The 16,136-nt window shown below is 42.1% G+C and overlaps 1 protein-coding gene across 1 annotated transcript in view; it reads left to right on the top strand.

Moving 5' to 3' along the window:
• Window positions 1–15,292, top strand: part of LOC126176985 (uncharacterized) — a 1,181,096-nt gene extending 1,165,804 nt beyond the window's left edge. The window contains exon 7 of the mRNA XM_049924198.1: window positions 14,452–15,292. Coding sequence (XP_049780155.1) covers window positions 14,452–14,561 — 110 coding nt within the window. The 3' untranslated portion in view covers window positions 14,562–15,292. The remainder of the gene's footprint in view (window positions 1–14,451) is intronic.
• The last annotated feature ends 844 nt before the right edge of the window (window positions 15,293–16,136 follow it).

Below are 16,136 nucleotides of genomic sequence, written 5' to 3'. Positions count from 1 at the left end.
TACATAGATAAGGAATCTCAGAGGGTCTCTAACACTCCTCAGGGAACGCCAGATATCACTTTTGTTTTATTCGATGACTTACCGTCAGTTACTACGAACTGTGGGCTCTCTGACAGGAAATCACGAATCCAGTGGCATAATTGAGAAGATATTCCATAAGCATGCAATTTGATCACAAGCCGCTTGTCAGGAACACTGTCAAAAGCCTTCTAGAAATCTAGAAGTACAGGATCAATTTGAAACCCTTGTGGATAGCACTCAGTATTTCGTCTGAGGAAAGAGCAAGTTGTATTTCACAAGAACAATATTTTTTTAAGTCCATATTGACTATGTCTCAATAGAACATTCTCTTCTAGGTAACTCATAATGATCGAACACAATGTACTTTGCAAAATCCTGATGCATATTGACGTCAATGGTATGAGCCTGTAATTTAGTGGATTACTAATATTGCCGTTCTAGAATATTGGTGTGACCGGTGCAACTTTGCAGTCTTGGGGTACAGAACTTTCGTCAAGCTGGCGGTTGTATGTGATTGCTAAGCATGGATCTACTGCACCAGCATACTCTCAAAGGAACCTAACTGATATATTATCTGGGCCAGCAGACTGGATTTTACTAAGTGATTTAAGTTGCTTCTCTAGTCCGTTATCTACATCTATGTTACTCATGTTGGCAGCTGTTCGTGATGAAGCCCTCTATGAAGAAGAAAGCCATGCGTTTTTAATGTACAGGTCATCATTACGTATTGCACTGACTTCCGTGTCATTTCACTTCGTCTTACTGCCTATTTCTTTCATCTTTCTGTTACAAAATATAGCAGTTCTCTTATGCACGGTCCTAGCTTCATCCAGCTACGTTAGTTGGCAGTGACACACTATGGGAAACTTATTTTCTTCCTTAGGTTTTTTAAACTAGTGTACTTGACGCTCTGTATTCATGTGTAGGCTTGAGTTCTTCGTTTCCGGCTCTTTCATTGACAATGCCGCAGTCAGAAAAACAACAGGACCTCTATCGTGAAATTATGGAAAATGGCGCTTATCTGTTAAGGATAAATGCAAGTTGAGGAGCGTGTTGCAGCATATGAACCTCTTTGGACTTTTCTGGGACAAAGATGCTGGAAAATGTTTTCTGTTTCAAGTGTGAGATGTTTCAAAAAAATTCTTCCTATCTCACAAGGTTATATTTTCTGCATTAACCACAGTAGAAATATGAAGTGAATTTTAAATTTCACTGAGGATGTACCATTTTATTTTATCTTTTTGTTCATTTTACCTTTTAATATTCAAAGGATCATTCGAACTTACACGTGTAGGCACGGAAGTACAAAATCAAGTCACCATTTAAAATTATGTTCAGAATCAGTATTTCCATTTACCTTTCAGTATTTTTCAATGACACCCCCAACAGGCACTCGGCAACATCCCGACAGTAGCCACAGTTGCTCCAAGCTGTTGCATTTGTGGAGTCATTGCATTCACTCCCGTTGCTATGTGTCTTGAACGAGCACATTAAGGTGACACTGGGATCTCTTCTCGTGTGAACAACCAGCGTGTAGAAACTGTTGGAGCCAATTCAATACTTTGAAGAGCATGAGGTGATGAAGAAGGGCTCTTGTATGGTCCCTCTTTAATAAATTTATGAATTTTATCACGTTGCGTCCATTTAAAACGCAGCTATATGAAAGCTGTGCTCAGTAGATTATGGGAAAAAGAGCGCTCCTCGGGCATCAGTATGGGAAAACCCGGGAAAGAGTACCTCATCACCTTAGGAAAACTTCACTTTCCTGTAAGAAAACAGTTGATTGCCTAACGTGGGCTAGTTGCTCTTTCAGTCCATTTCCTTCGATATACTTTGAGGAGCACACACTCACTGTAATCTTTCCATGCTCCATGGGCTGTGTGTTACGCGGTGGAGCTTTTCGCTAAGTATATGAAAATCTTTATATTCCGTGATGTATTTGGATCATAGCCAAGTACGATACTAGAATTCTGGTATTGTTCAAAATTTTATACGTATGAATTTGCCGCTATTTACGTTGTTAGTGTTGCGTTACAAAAACTGGAGTACCATTAACGGTAGCTGTCCTCTGTTCTGTCACCCTGTTCATCACCGATCCCATGAATCTTCTTAATGTTATAATGAATGTTGACTCCGCACTGAATTGTGAGGCAGAATCATGAGATGAGAGTATGCCAGGTTTCAAGAAGGAATCTATCAAAGCCTTGAAATATCAATAACGAGATTGGACTATTTTCTATAAATATGACAACTGATGGTCCGCCTAGGAAGCTCAGTGGTCAAAGTGTCTGGTTACTATACAGGGGGCAAGACTCGGGTCCCAGTACTGCCAAGGACTTCTTCTTAGTGGTAGGACTGGACTGGGGCTCACTTAGCCTCGTGATGGCAAACCAGTAGCGGCTCCAAGGCAAAGAGAGGCGACAGCGGCCGGGGGGTAGGTGTACTGATACCATGCGGCTCCACAGCACCTCCTCAGGGAGCCACTGGCAGAAGATGATACGATGGTCTTTTGGTTACAATTGCATCTTCAGGGCTACACTGCGGAGCTTCGTTTCATTACTTTACTTGACCGGTCCGTTCCTCGAAACAGGTCTTTCACAGTAGCTTGACAACCAATACACTGAAGTTTAGTTGTAGTTGTTAGTGTGAAAGTAAAAAATGGAGTAAATCACTCACGAGAAGTGAGAAGCTGTAGCAGTATGTGCTTCAGAACATAGCGAGTATCGCCACAGGTTATTCCTGTGTAAAAGAGGTATTATCACACAAGAACTGATAAACATATTTGTCTCACACTTACGGCACATGATAGCTTCTTAAAGAGTCCAACGCTAAAAAAAAAAAAAAATCTATCCGAATGAGACAGAAACCGATAGTTGTGATATACATGTACAGAAGAACAAGAGATTACAGTTTGAGAGAAATTGAATAATGTATTCAAGAGAAAGAGCTTCAGAAATTGAGCAACACAATAATTCATCAGTCCACCTCTTGCCATTATGCAAGCAGTTATTCGGCTTCCCATTAGACTGACAGTTCTTGGATGACCTCTGAGTGATATCGTGCCAAATTCTGTCCGACTGATGCGTTAGATCGTCAAAATCGTGAGCTTGTTGGAGGGCCCTGCCCATAATGTCCAAACGTTCTCAGTTCGTGCGAGATCTGGTGACCTTGCTGGCCAAGGTAAGGTTTGGCGAGCACAAAGACAAGCAGGAGAAACCCCCCGCCGTGTGCTGACGAGCGTTATCTTGCTGAAATGTAAGTCCATGATGGATTTCCCTATAGAGCAACTAAACGGGGCGTAGAATATCGTCGACTTACCACTGTGCTGTAAGGGCGCCACGGGTCACCACCAAAGGGGTCCTGCTGTGAAATTAAATGACTCCTTAGACCACCGCTCCTGGCTGTCGGACCGTATGGTGAACGACTGTAGGTCTGGTATCTGATCGCGGTCTGGGGGTCTTTAGACACATCTTTGGCCTGATAATTACTGGAGTAGAAATATCGTCATTTATTGTCATATTTCGAGATTTGCCCCGATGATCATCGAAAGCGTCTTTGGAGCCGCCCCGGAGGTTGGTGGGATACCAACCTGACTGTCACACGCCAAACGGCCCGAAAACTAGGAGTCAAGGTCTGTGGTACCATTTCATCTCAAATCAGGACCTCTTTGGTGTCATCCACAGCACATATACGGCAATTGGCACTTCGATTACATTCTACGCCCCGCTTTGTGGCCTTACATTTCAACAAAATAATGCCCACCTGCATACGGTAAGAGTTTGTACTACCTGTCTTCGTGCTTGCCAAACCTTACCTTGGGCAACAAGGTCACCCAATCTCTCCCTTTTAAGGCCAGGGCCCTTCAACCAGCGTAGGATTTTCACAATCCAACGCAGCAGTTGTACAGAGTTTGGCACAATATCCCTTAGGAAAACATCCAATACCTCTTTCAGTCAGTTTCATAAGAGCCATATGTGGCCCAACACTTTATCGACTTGCTCAATTTCTGAGGCTCTTCCTCTTGAATAAGTAATCCAGAGTTCCGAAATTAAAATTATTGGTATGTCTGTATATGTACATGACGACTACCTGTCTTTGTCCCATTTGGATGAAGTCTTCGAGGGCACCGACTTTTTTATTTCATTTTTTTTTGTCTTACAGTGGGTTATCAAAGGCAATATAGCAGTATCAATAACGTGGTTGAAAGTAATAAACTCCGTCCGAATAGGACTTGGAAGGCCCAACGGTACCGATCTGCCGCCGTGTCATCCTCAGCCCACATGCGTCACTGGATGCCGATATGGAGGGGCATGTGGTCAGCACACCGCTCTCCCGGCCGTATGTCAGTTTCCCAGACCGGAGCCGCCACTTCTCAATCAAGTAGCTCCTCAGTTTGTCTCACAAGGGCTGAGTGCAACCCGCTTGCCGACAGCACTCGGCAGACCGGATGGTCACCCATCCAAGTGCCAGCCCAGACTAACAGCGGTTAACTTCGGTGACCTGACGGGAACGTGTATTACCACTGCAGCAAGGTCATTGGCGCTAGCCCTGCCCGACAACGCTTAACTTCGGTGATATGACGGGAACCTGTGTTACCACTGCGGCAAAGCCGTTGGGTAGAAAGGGATAAAGTTACTATTTCCGAAAAAATAGTTTTTCCGATTGACAAATAAATTTTATGCGATATTTAATTTTGTATTTTCAAATTAAAGTGATGAGGAGCACCATTCGCGATTTTTCTACTGAGTCTAAATCAAGAGCTTCTGATTATCAGTGCCATGAATAAGAGCCACCCAAAAATGCAGTGTCGTGCTTTCGACTAAAGTCACTCCACATAGTTGTATCCGAATTATACCTATGGAATCGGACAAAGAAAAACATCTTCTACTATTGTGTTATCGCCTGCCCCACTCGACGAGCACTAGGTTAGAATTAATATCCGAAAGAACAGAGACCTAGCTTTCATACAATTAATTTGCCTCCATGGAGCATGAATCAACAATCTTCAACGCGGATGCACCTTATTGTTCGATCTCCAGCGGGAATCTAAAATTAGCGAACACAGAGGACAAGAAAGGGGCAGAGGATAGTTACGCTGTGTGGGAGTGTGTATCAGACGATAATGGAGAGATTTTCCGTGCATTTGCGATAAACAATGCGTCTGTGTGGTGCAGCGGTTTACGCAGCTGCCTAGTAAGCAGGGGATCCTGGGTTTGAGTACCGGGAAAGTACATATATTGACGCGTCGCCACTGATTCAGTATAAAGCCTCGGATGCATCTGACATCATTAGTTCATTCCCTTTCCTTCCCTTCCATCCTCCCCACACCGTCAATTAGCAAAACTGTTTGCTAAGTTCTCATGGATCCTAGCAATAGTAGGAACTCTGCAATGCCTGTTCGCCAAAGTGAAATCACTGCACAAGGTGAAGCCCATGTCATAAGCCTCTATTTTGCGCTTCCCTGTAATGAGTCAGAGGGAGTGACTAGTTGCATATTTCCCGCATAGCCGTAGGGATCTCTGTCTTCCTCCACATATTGACTCGAAGCTGACGTACTGCAGTGGGAGTTACCTGACTGCTTTAACGGTGTGGTACTGTTTACTGTCGTATAGCCTGGAGACGCATGTGCTACCTAGCCTACTCCAATTTTAAGAAATCATGAATGGCTCGTACGGTTACGATAACATCGCCGGCAGTACTGAAGTTTTGTTCCTTGACGAACCCAGCTTCAGTCTGCCCAGATGGCCACATACACTGCAATAAGCTCACAAGACAGAATGTAAGTCACCGCCTTAAAAAAACAGGTTTCTCGCCTTGAAGCATTGTGAATTATATTGAACTAGTGCCAAACGAGTATATGACCGTCAACGGCTGAGGTAAGTAATGGCAGTAAAGTGCTGTCAATGTGTCAGACTATAAATCAATTTAATGAGTCGACCTAGAGAAGTGACAAAATGGCAGAAAAGAGCACGATCGTGTTGCAATGCGGAATGACTTTCTACGATTTGTTGGTACACAAGCATAACTGTTCGTTGTGTGAACAAGGAATAATGTACCACTCTCAGCCTAGTAACAGGGCGTAAGAACAGGGATCATAAGACTATCCTAACCGACGTGGAACAGGGATGAGCGTCGCGCCGAATCAAGGACAATTCTTGTTTGTACACCAGACAGGAATTGCTGCTGCCAGTTAATGCGACTCAGTTTCAGTCAGTTTCCAAGAGAACACTGAAATAACACTGTTTCATTTCTTCCAGTACGATGCTAGTTAACACGAATCCACTGATACCGGGCCTCCAAAGGACATTTCTGCTGTCTAATCGAAAGAAAATATTCAAGGAGTGAGTTCAACACTAACCCATTATAATTAACTACTAAAGTTCAAGGTGATTTAGTTACAGAAGTGAAAAACATATACAAAATAAGATCATTTTAAACCATATACAGTATACGGAACTTTTATCCCTTTTCTACACTACTGGCCACTAAAATTGCTACACCACGAAGATGAAATGCTACAGACACGAAATTTAACCGACAGGAAGAAGATGCTGTGATTAAATTTTCAGAGCATTCACACAAGGTTTGCGCCGGTGGCGACACCTACGTGCTAATATGAGGAAAGTTTTCAACCGATTTCTCATACACAAACAGCAGTTGACCGGCGTTGCCTGGTGAAACGTTGTTGTGATGCCTTGTATAAGGAGGAGAAATGCGCACCATCACGTTTCCGACTTTGATAAATGTCGGATTGTAACCTATCGCGATTGTCGTGTACCGTATCGCGACAATTCTGCTCGCGTTGGTCGAGATCTAATGACTGTTAGCAGAATATGGAATCGGTGGGTTCAGGAGGGTAATACGGAACGCCGTGCTGGATCCCAACAGCCTCGTATTACTAGCAGTCGAGATGACAGGCACCTTATCCGCATGGCAGTAACGGAACGTGCAGTCACGTCTCGATCCCTGAGCCAACAGATGGGAACCTTTGCAAGACAACAACCATCTCAACGAACAGTTCGACGACGTTTGCAGCAGCAGGGACTATCAGCTCGGAGACCATGGCTGCGGTGGTTACCCTTGACGCTGCATCACAGACTGGAGCGCCTGCGATGGTGTACTCAACGACGAACCTGGGTGCACGAATGGCAAAACGTCATTTTTTCGGCTGAATCCAGGTTCTGTTTATAGCATCATGTTGGTCGCATCCGTGTTTGACGACATCGCAGTGAACGTCCATTGGAAGCGTGTATTCGTCATCGCCATACTGGCGTCTCACCCGGTGTGATCGTATGGGTTGCCATTGGTTACACGTCTCGGTCACCTCTTTTTCGCACGGACGGCATTTTGAACAATGGACGTTACATTTCAGATGTGTTACGACCCGTGGCTCTACCCTTCATTCGATCCCGGCGAAACCATACAATTCAGCAGGATAATGCACGACCGCATGTTGCAGGTCCTGTACGGGCCTTTCTGGATACAGAAAATGTTCGACTGCTGCCCTGGCCAGCACATTCTCCAGATCTCTCACCAACTGAAAACGTCTGGTCAATGGTGGCCGACCAATTGGCTCGTCACAATACGCCAGTCAGTACTCTTGATGAAATGTGGTATCGTGTTGAAGCTGCATGGGCAGCTGTACCTGTACACGCCATCCAAGCCCTGTTTGACTCAATGCCAAGTCGTATCAAGGCCGTTATTACGGTCAGAGGTGGTTGTTCTGGGTATTGATTTCTCAGGATCTATGCACCCAAATTGCGTGAAAATGGAATCACATGTCGGTTCTAGTATATTATATTTGTCCAATGAATACCCGTTTATCATCTGCATTTCTTCTTGATGTAGCAATGTTAATGGCCAGTAGTGTAAAACCACATTCGTCTTTTCAGGTATTAAGGTATAACATTCATTTCGTTTTACGTATTGTGTATTATCAAATTATGCAGCACATAGTGTACTACCCATTTTAAAAGTATGGAAACCAGATAAATGCGCAATTTGAAACAACATTTCTATTCGAAATTATATATAAATAATGATACGTAATTTTATTTTGTGCCACACTTACATACTTAGCCACATGATGTGACAATGAAACACAAAAAAACTACGTCTTTGTGTTAGAGTATCCGGCACGAAGTTTACACTCAAAGGAAATGAAGTAATAAGGTAAAAGTAAAATAGCGGACAGAGTTGAAATACAGTGTAGGAAGCGCAATGTGAATTAAGCCGCTACAGCATTATGAGGACTCCCGTAAGTCCACCTTGAACAATACCTCCAACGATTTTCATTTCTTACGACACACTGTAAAGGGATATGAAACTTCATATTCCCCGGCTGTAGAAATGTTCAAATAAGTTACGAGACTGTAGCTGGGTGGCGTCTTAGACAACCGTTGACTTTTCGGCTGGCGAACACATTGTCATTTTCAAGGCACAAATGTGATGGAGAGCTCTGTGCAAGCAAATTTAAATACTCTATAGCCGGGGTTGCACCCACCAACAATTTTAATACTGCTTATGCAGAAAGGCAACTTTCACACTGTAAACCCCTACCGCTGTCACATCAACTAAACATGATGAAACTGCATTTATCGATAGGGAATATTAATAACCAATGGGTAATCTAATAACAAATACCTGTCCATTCAATGCTTATACAGGGTACTTGCTAATTTAATCTCAACTGAATCCTTAATAACACCATCTCAAAAACTGGAAATGAACACCAAAATCTTTGAGTAGTTATACTCTATGGGATGACTGGAACCAAACAATGTTTTGCAACAGCATATCTGTTGTCTGAATCGAGATTGGAATTTAGAAGACTGAATGAAACCTTAAATCGATCTAATGAAACCTTAACTCGACCTTTAATCTTTTTATGTAACGCACAGAATGTGGTAGGGCATGGGGCCACACTTTCCTCTGTAATTCTTGCTGGCCTTAGATTCATTTGCATAACTTAATAATTGGATTATACCTTAAAATTTTAGAAGCAGTTTTGAATGTGATCTACGACACATTTAAGTACATAAGCTACTGTATTTTTAACTCTCATCTGAGGATTATACCTTCAAATTTTAGAAGCAGTTTTGAATGTGATCTGCGACACATTTAAGTACATAAGCTACTGTTAAAATAAACCAAACATGTATCTACCAGAAAGGAAGTCATCTATTATAATTGAGATTTTAGTCTTCATTTTATGCAGAGCATCTAGATATAACAAGTGTCTACTTAAGGAAGAAGACATTGTTTCACACAAACAGAACTTTAGCGGAACCGTTGCTCAGCATCCCATGACTAATTTTAGGTCTCATTCAAAGAAATTTTTGTTTAAATACAAAATCTAAATATAATACGAAAATTCGTGTAGACTGTTTAGCTGCAGCAGGCTGCAAAGTACAGGGTGAGTCAAAAGTCGCAGTACATCCTGCCATGTCAGAAACCCCGCAGAAATGGGGAAACATGAATATTCCAGTGAGGTGTAGGTGAGGTGGTACATCTTTTACGATATGTACCAAAAACGGGCGCCAACGTCAGACAACTTGAATCTAAGTTACTTTTTTAATGGAAAGGGGCTCTTGTGGGATAACATGTAACATCAGCATTTTCTGTCAAGTTAATTCCTGTAAACAGACTGGAAGTAGCAGTTAAGGTTCAAAAGTTAGAGAAATTTTGGTTGGAATTATAGGCAGGATTCTTCTCCATAAAGGACAGTCATTTAATGTGTTTAGCATGGTGTCCCTATAGGTCAACGCACATTTGAGGGCGCTGACTGCACTCGTTATGGACTCTCAGAAGGATTTCCGCAGAAATTTTGGCACACGCTTCTTCATTGCGTTGCTCGAGATAGTGTTTGTTTCTTATTTTATATGGATATACGAGCTGCTTTAAATGACCCCCACAGATAAAATATAAGTGGTGTGATATTAGGTGATGCCTTAACATAATCTTATCCCCATCGGCCTACGTCAGTGAAGCGGTGCACGTTCCAAGTAGCTGTTCCCCTGGATGGGAAGAGTAAAACAAATCGACTATGTGTAAGAGGAATCGTGATTCATCCGACCAGAAGTCACCTTTCCGGGATCATCTGTGGGACAGTCTCGATGATGCCTTTCGCCACTGCATTCGTAATGTACGAGGGACGTTCAATAAGTAATGCAACACCTAGTGGACACACACGGAAAATTAAATGAACAAATGTCGATAGTAATTATCGGTGGTAGTGCTACGTTCACTGTTATAAAAGCCGAACACTACTGTCTTGTTATTGATATGGAATTTGTCAACATGGATAACACGAGGACAGTTTCTTCTTAAACAGAGCGACTATGCATCATGCACTTAATAGCCAGCTTCTGTTTGAGAATAACACTATAAGTCGAAATTACGAATCTGTAAAAATATATTTAAGAACAGTCCACGCGAAAACGTATCATTTGTAAAAAATTTTCATTCTGCAAAGCTACATTTCATCTTCCTGAATAATGCATCAATTTTTCCGCATATCATATACTTATTAATTTCATTTCTGTGCCTCTAGTGTATACTATTATTTTTTTGCCAATTTGTGCAGCCTTTTGAAATCATTACTAGGCAACCTACATCCACATTATTCTTGGCTTAATGCCGATCGAGGTGGCGCTGTGGTTGCAATAACTGAGCCGCATTCAGGAGGACAACGGTTGAAATCCATGGCCGGCCACCCTGATTCAGATTTTCTATGACTTTCCTAACTCGCTCCAGTCAAATGCTGTTATGGTTCCTTCGGAAGGGGACGGCCGAATCCCTTCCCCATCCATTCAGCATTTAAAGGTATTATTTCGTCTATAATGACCACGATAACGACGGGACGTCAAACCTTAATCTTCCTTCCGTGTAAGCATTAGGTTTTCGTTCTTCATTCATCAACAAGCTGCAGTACCATTCGAGCTATCCATAGCTTTAATATCCCCGATTCTATTGTGCCGTATGCATCGTGACCTGCCTCGATTATTTACATATTTATTACGGTCCATAAATTTTGTAGTATACGACTCTCGATTCTCTTGTTAAGGCTTTTATTTATTTATTTACTTGCAAAATTTCCATTTACCTCAAAATAATGTAAATTTTCCAACCCACCTTATCATATCGAGAGTGAGTCAGGCGGAGAAGAACATGCTTTGGTGGGTGATAACATTGATGATTCTCAACAAAAAAACTTGATGTGAACATATACTATTTTCATAACCGTATCCCACATACAAATGTTTCAAATTCACGGGCGTAAGTCGTATGTCCTTCTTCACCTGCACATGCGAATACAACCAACGCAGGGTACACGGTGTTGAATTTACTGACCATTTCAATGTGTACTTCACTCGCGCATTCTGTACTGCCAGTGATACAGTCTCTTCACAGAAACGTATACTGGGCGTTGGATCGATCGCCGTGAAGTCTTTCTTGGCCACCGAGGTCATCTGTTCTTACTCCATCAGATTACTGTTCTTGGAGTTGGCTTAAGAGCAAAGCTTACAGTCGTAGAGTGAACACAAAGGAGAAACGTCTCGCTCGTATTTTACATACGTCTACTAACGTAAAAGACGGCACGAATGCGCTCAGATCAGCAGCACAGCAGCTATCTACAAGAGCTGCATAGTACGTTGCAGTTGACGGTACACGTTTTGAAAATCATTAAACAGAACACAAGCACACAATATTTCATCTACTGTCACCAGCTTTTGTCCATTTCCCAACTGTTTTCAGCAATTTCCTGGGAAATGATTAAGAACAGGACATTTTTTTAGTATGAACCGCCCTGAAGAGGACCGCAACGAGCCGTTCTAAATGTCGGCAATTTACTTGTTTTAGAAGCAACTCCACATCCGAAATTATATTATCCTGAATGACGTTTTTGTTTGAATCATTAATACTGCCACCCTTCAAAACATGTGGCTTTCCTTCTGACTCACCGTATTTACTTCATTTTCATTATCACCTTATTCTACAGGCTGGTTTTCGCCCATACTACGGTATGACATGTGACTACGTATGGACTCGTATACGCTCAGTGGTAAATTAGTTCATTTAAAAACCCTTGTGCAGCATCGCTGAGTCCAATAGATGCATTCTGATATCTCTTGGTCATTTCCAATTATACCTGCTTCCACCTTAGGCAGGAAGGAAGACGGACTAACAGAACTTTATGATTTTGAAAGTGAGACGTTGTAAACCGACCTGAGTATAAACGCTAAGAGATTTTGCTCATATGTAAAATCAGTAAGTGGGTCAAAATCATCTATTCATTCTCTGAGCGACCTCAGCGGCACCGAAATGGAAGATCAAGAGGAAAAGACCGAAATACTGAATTCTGTCTTCCGAAATTGTTTCACCGTGGAAATCGTAGCTCTGTCCCTCCTTTCAATCGTCACACGAACACCGAAATTGCAGATATTGAGACAAAATATCGCGGAATTGAAAAGCCGCTACAATCGCGTAGTACTGGAAATGCCTCAGGAGCAGATGAGATACCTATAAGATTCTATAAAGATTATGCGAAAGAACTTGCTTCACTTCTAGCAGTAATTTATCGTAGATCGCTTGAGCAACTAAAGGTACCTACCGACTGGAAAAAATCACAGGAATTTTAACGTTTTTGGAAAATGAACATCTCCTCTATAAAAATCAACATGGCTTCCGCAAACAGAGATCCTGCGGAAATCAGCTCGCTCTGTTCCTCCATGAGATCCACAGCGCAGCGGACAACGGCGCTGAGGTTGATGCTGTGTTCCTTGATTTCAGTAAGGCCTTTGACACCGTCCCACATTGCTGTTTAATGAAAAAAATACGAGCTTACGGAGTATGCGAGTACATGTGCGATTAGATTTGACTTTATTGCAGACAGAACTCAACACGTCGCTCTTACGCAACTAAATCGACAGATGTAAAGACAATAACCGGAATACCACGGCGTAGTGTGATAGGACCGTTGATGCTTACAATATACATAAATGATCCATTAGAAAGTGTCATGTACTCTTTAAGGCTATTCGCAGATGATGCAGTTATCTATTCCAATGTAGCAACGCCAGAAGGTAGTATGAGTTTTCAAAACGACGAGCAGAGAATTGATGAATGATGCAGGCTCTGGCAGTAGAGCCTGAACGTAAATAAATGTAATATATTGCGTATACATAGGAAAAGAAATCCACTACTGTACAGTTACGCTATTAATGACAAACAGCTGGAAACAGCGTCTGCCGTGATAGATCTATGCGTAACTATCCAGAGCGACCTTCAGTGGAATGACCATATAAAACAGACAGTGGGAAAAGCAGACCCCAGACTCAGATTCATTGGAAGAATTTAAAGGTTCAAAATGGTTCAAATGGCTCTGAGCACTATGCGACTGAACTTCTGAGGTCGCCTAGAACTTAGAACTAATTAAACCTAACTAACCTAAGGGGGTCACACACATCCATGCCCGAGGCAGGATTCGAACCTGCGACCGTAGCGGTCACGCGGTTCCAGACCGAAGCGGCTAGAGCCGCAAGGCCACACCGGCCGGCCGTATTTTAAGGAAATGTAACTCATCCACGGAAGAAGTGGCTTATAATGTGCTTCTTCGCCCGATTGTTGAGTGTTGATAATCTATTTGGGATCCCTATCAGGTAGGAGTGATAGAGCAGATAGAGAAGATTCAACGAAGAGCGGCACTTTTCGTCACGGGATCGTGTAGCTGGCGAGAGAGCGTTACGAAGATGCTAAGCAAACTCCACTGGCAGACATTAAAAGAGAGGCGTTGTGTCGCGGAGAGATTTACAATAGAAATTTAGGGTCAGTACTTATCAGGAGGGGTCTTAGAACGTAATAACTCCAGCCTCCTACATAAATTTCACGTATTGACCACGAGGAGAAAATTCGAGAAATTAGAGCCAATACAGCGGTTTACCGACAATCATTCTTCCTACGCCCTATTCGCGAGTGCAACAGGGTTTGAGCCGGCCAAAGTGGCCGAGCGGTTATAGGCACTTCAGTCCGGAACCGCGCTGCTGCTACCGTCGCAAGTTCGAATCCTGCCTCGCACATGTTAGTTAGGTTTAAGTAGTTCTAAATCTAGGGGACTGATGACGTCATATGTTAAGTCCCATAGTGCTTAGGGCCATTTGAACCATCTTGAACAGGGTTGGAGGAATCGGACAGTAGTACCGATAGTACCCTCCGCCACACACAATTAGTTGGCTTGCGGAATATATTGTAGATGTAGATGAACACTTTTCACCTCATCGTTTCTCGCACGCTGCCCATATTTCCAAGTAATTCCACCTCCATTTGTCCCTACCACTACAACAGCTCTCCTGTTGAGAATGTCCTAAATTGTAGCTGATTACCCGCTGCTGGCCTGTTTCAAAGGGTGCTGTGTTGTTTACTTGTCTGCAGGCGAGCACCCAGCGGAGTTGCACCTCAGCCTCAGTCCGACGATGCCGAGCAGGTGGCCCCTGTGCTCGTTGCTGCTGCTTCTGGCTCTGGTCCTGAGGATGGGCAGCTGAACGCCGACCCGCTGCTGTTGCCGACTCGGCGGGAACAGTGGGCCGTCACAGCGGGCTCTGCACCTCAGGGACATAAAACTGAACAGTACAGTGAGACTTTGTACTTCAGCGGCTGAGAGGAAACATTTATGCTCTTACTGAGATTGTATCCGACAACTACTGGTATAAATTGACCTCTTGTCTTTATGACGTCAAAGAAACGGAAAGGATGTGTTACTTTAGATTACACGTTACTGTGAGTAGAGTCAATAGGTGTCGCAGGATATAAGATCTCCTGTGACAACAGCGTGAATCAGTTTCACTGGAGATCTTACCGCCACCTAAGGCTTGTTGATCTCAAAATGTCAACAACTATAAAACAGTGTGAGTTTTATCTCTCACCATATGACTATAACTGCAAATATGGACTGAAAAATCAGCTCAGTAAGGTATGTTCCCCATCGATTTTGTAGGGGAACTGCTATCATACAATACCCATGAAGGAAAGTAACCAAACGTCAATTTACTGGGAGTCGTAATATATTGTCTATATACTGTAATTAAACAGTCTGGATGGAACTATTAAAGTAATTTCTGTATAACTTTTATTTACTTTTTTTATTATTCTTAAACATGTTGGTCCTGAAATTAATCTCAGTGTCGTGAAGTTCATCAAACATTTCTGTGTCCTACAACGTATCGTTCATTATAATATGCTATAGTATATGAAATATTTGTGGTAAAGAAATCAGGTCCGAATAAAGATACTTGAAACTCAATAATCTGCTATATAAAACAATGTAACGTTCAAAATGGAAATCTGAAAGTTAATGGTTGAGAGAGCTGTTATATTCATACAATAACTATATTCCTCAGAATATGTGCCCAAAATTAAGTGCTGGGACTTAAAAAGATTTAATTATTTGTATGTTCACACAATGGATGCCATTAAAACAATAAAGCTAATTTTATATGGATGAAGAATCTTAAAAAACATTCTCAATTCTATGTGTGTTATTAATTCAGCAGGAGGTAAGTACTGCCATATTTGAGTGACACTGGATTGCTAACATTCTGCTAACTCCTAATATGTAGGAATCCAACACTTAAAACATATTTCTCACATTGTGGTGTGTGTAATAAATTGTTATTCTGAGGGACTTCTAGAACATTAAACGTTAGTTTTTATCCAAACATATGTCAAAGTTACTTTGAATTTTCGCTGAGGTGTCTAGCAGATTTACATTTTCTTGGTGAAGATCATTATATAATTCATTTCGACTTACTACTGAGTAGAGTTCTAGGGCGGACGCAAATTTATCTGTTTTTGTTTCATCACAACAGGAAACCTCAGAGCAAACTACGAAGTATTGCTACTCAGTTACATAAAACTGTAATACATGAGGCGATGAAAATAGTGTAGTCTACACCTCTGGTTGGTGATCTTTGTTATCAGTGAAGTTAAATACTTGTATGATGGAGTTCACTCCCAATGGTAAGGCAAACTGATATCTTCAGAACTGCACATAAAGTGCTGTTTATTTATTTATTTGTTTGGTTTTGTGGCAATAAGTAGACATGTTGAGATACATACTG

Source organism: Schistocerca cancellata, chromosome 3 (assembly GCF_023864275.1).
Source record: "Schistocerca cancellata isolate TAMUIC-IGC-003103 chromosome 3, iqSchCanc2.1, whole genome shotgun sequence".
NCBI classification, from domain to species: Eukaryota; Metazoa; Arthropoda; class Insecta; order Orthoptera; family Acrididae; genus Schistocerca; species Schistocerca cancellata.
This window is presented reverse-complemented; position numbering and strand designations above follow the sequence as displayed.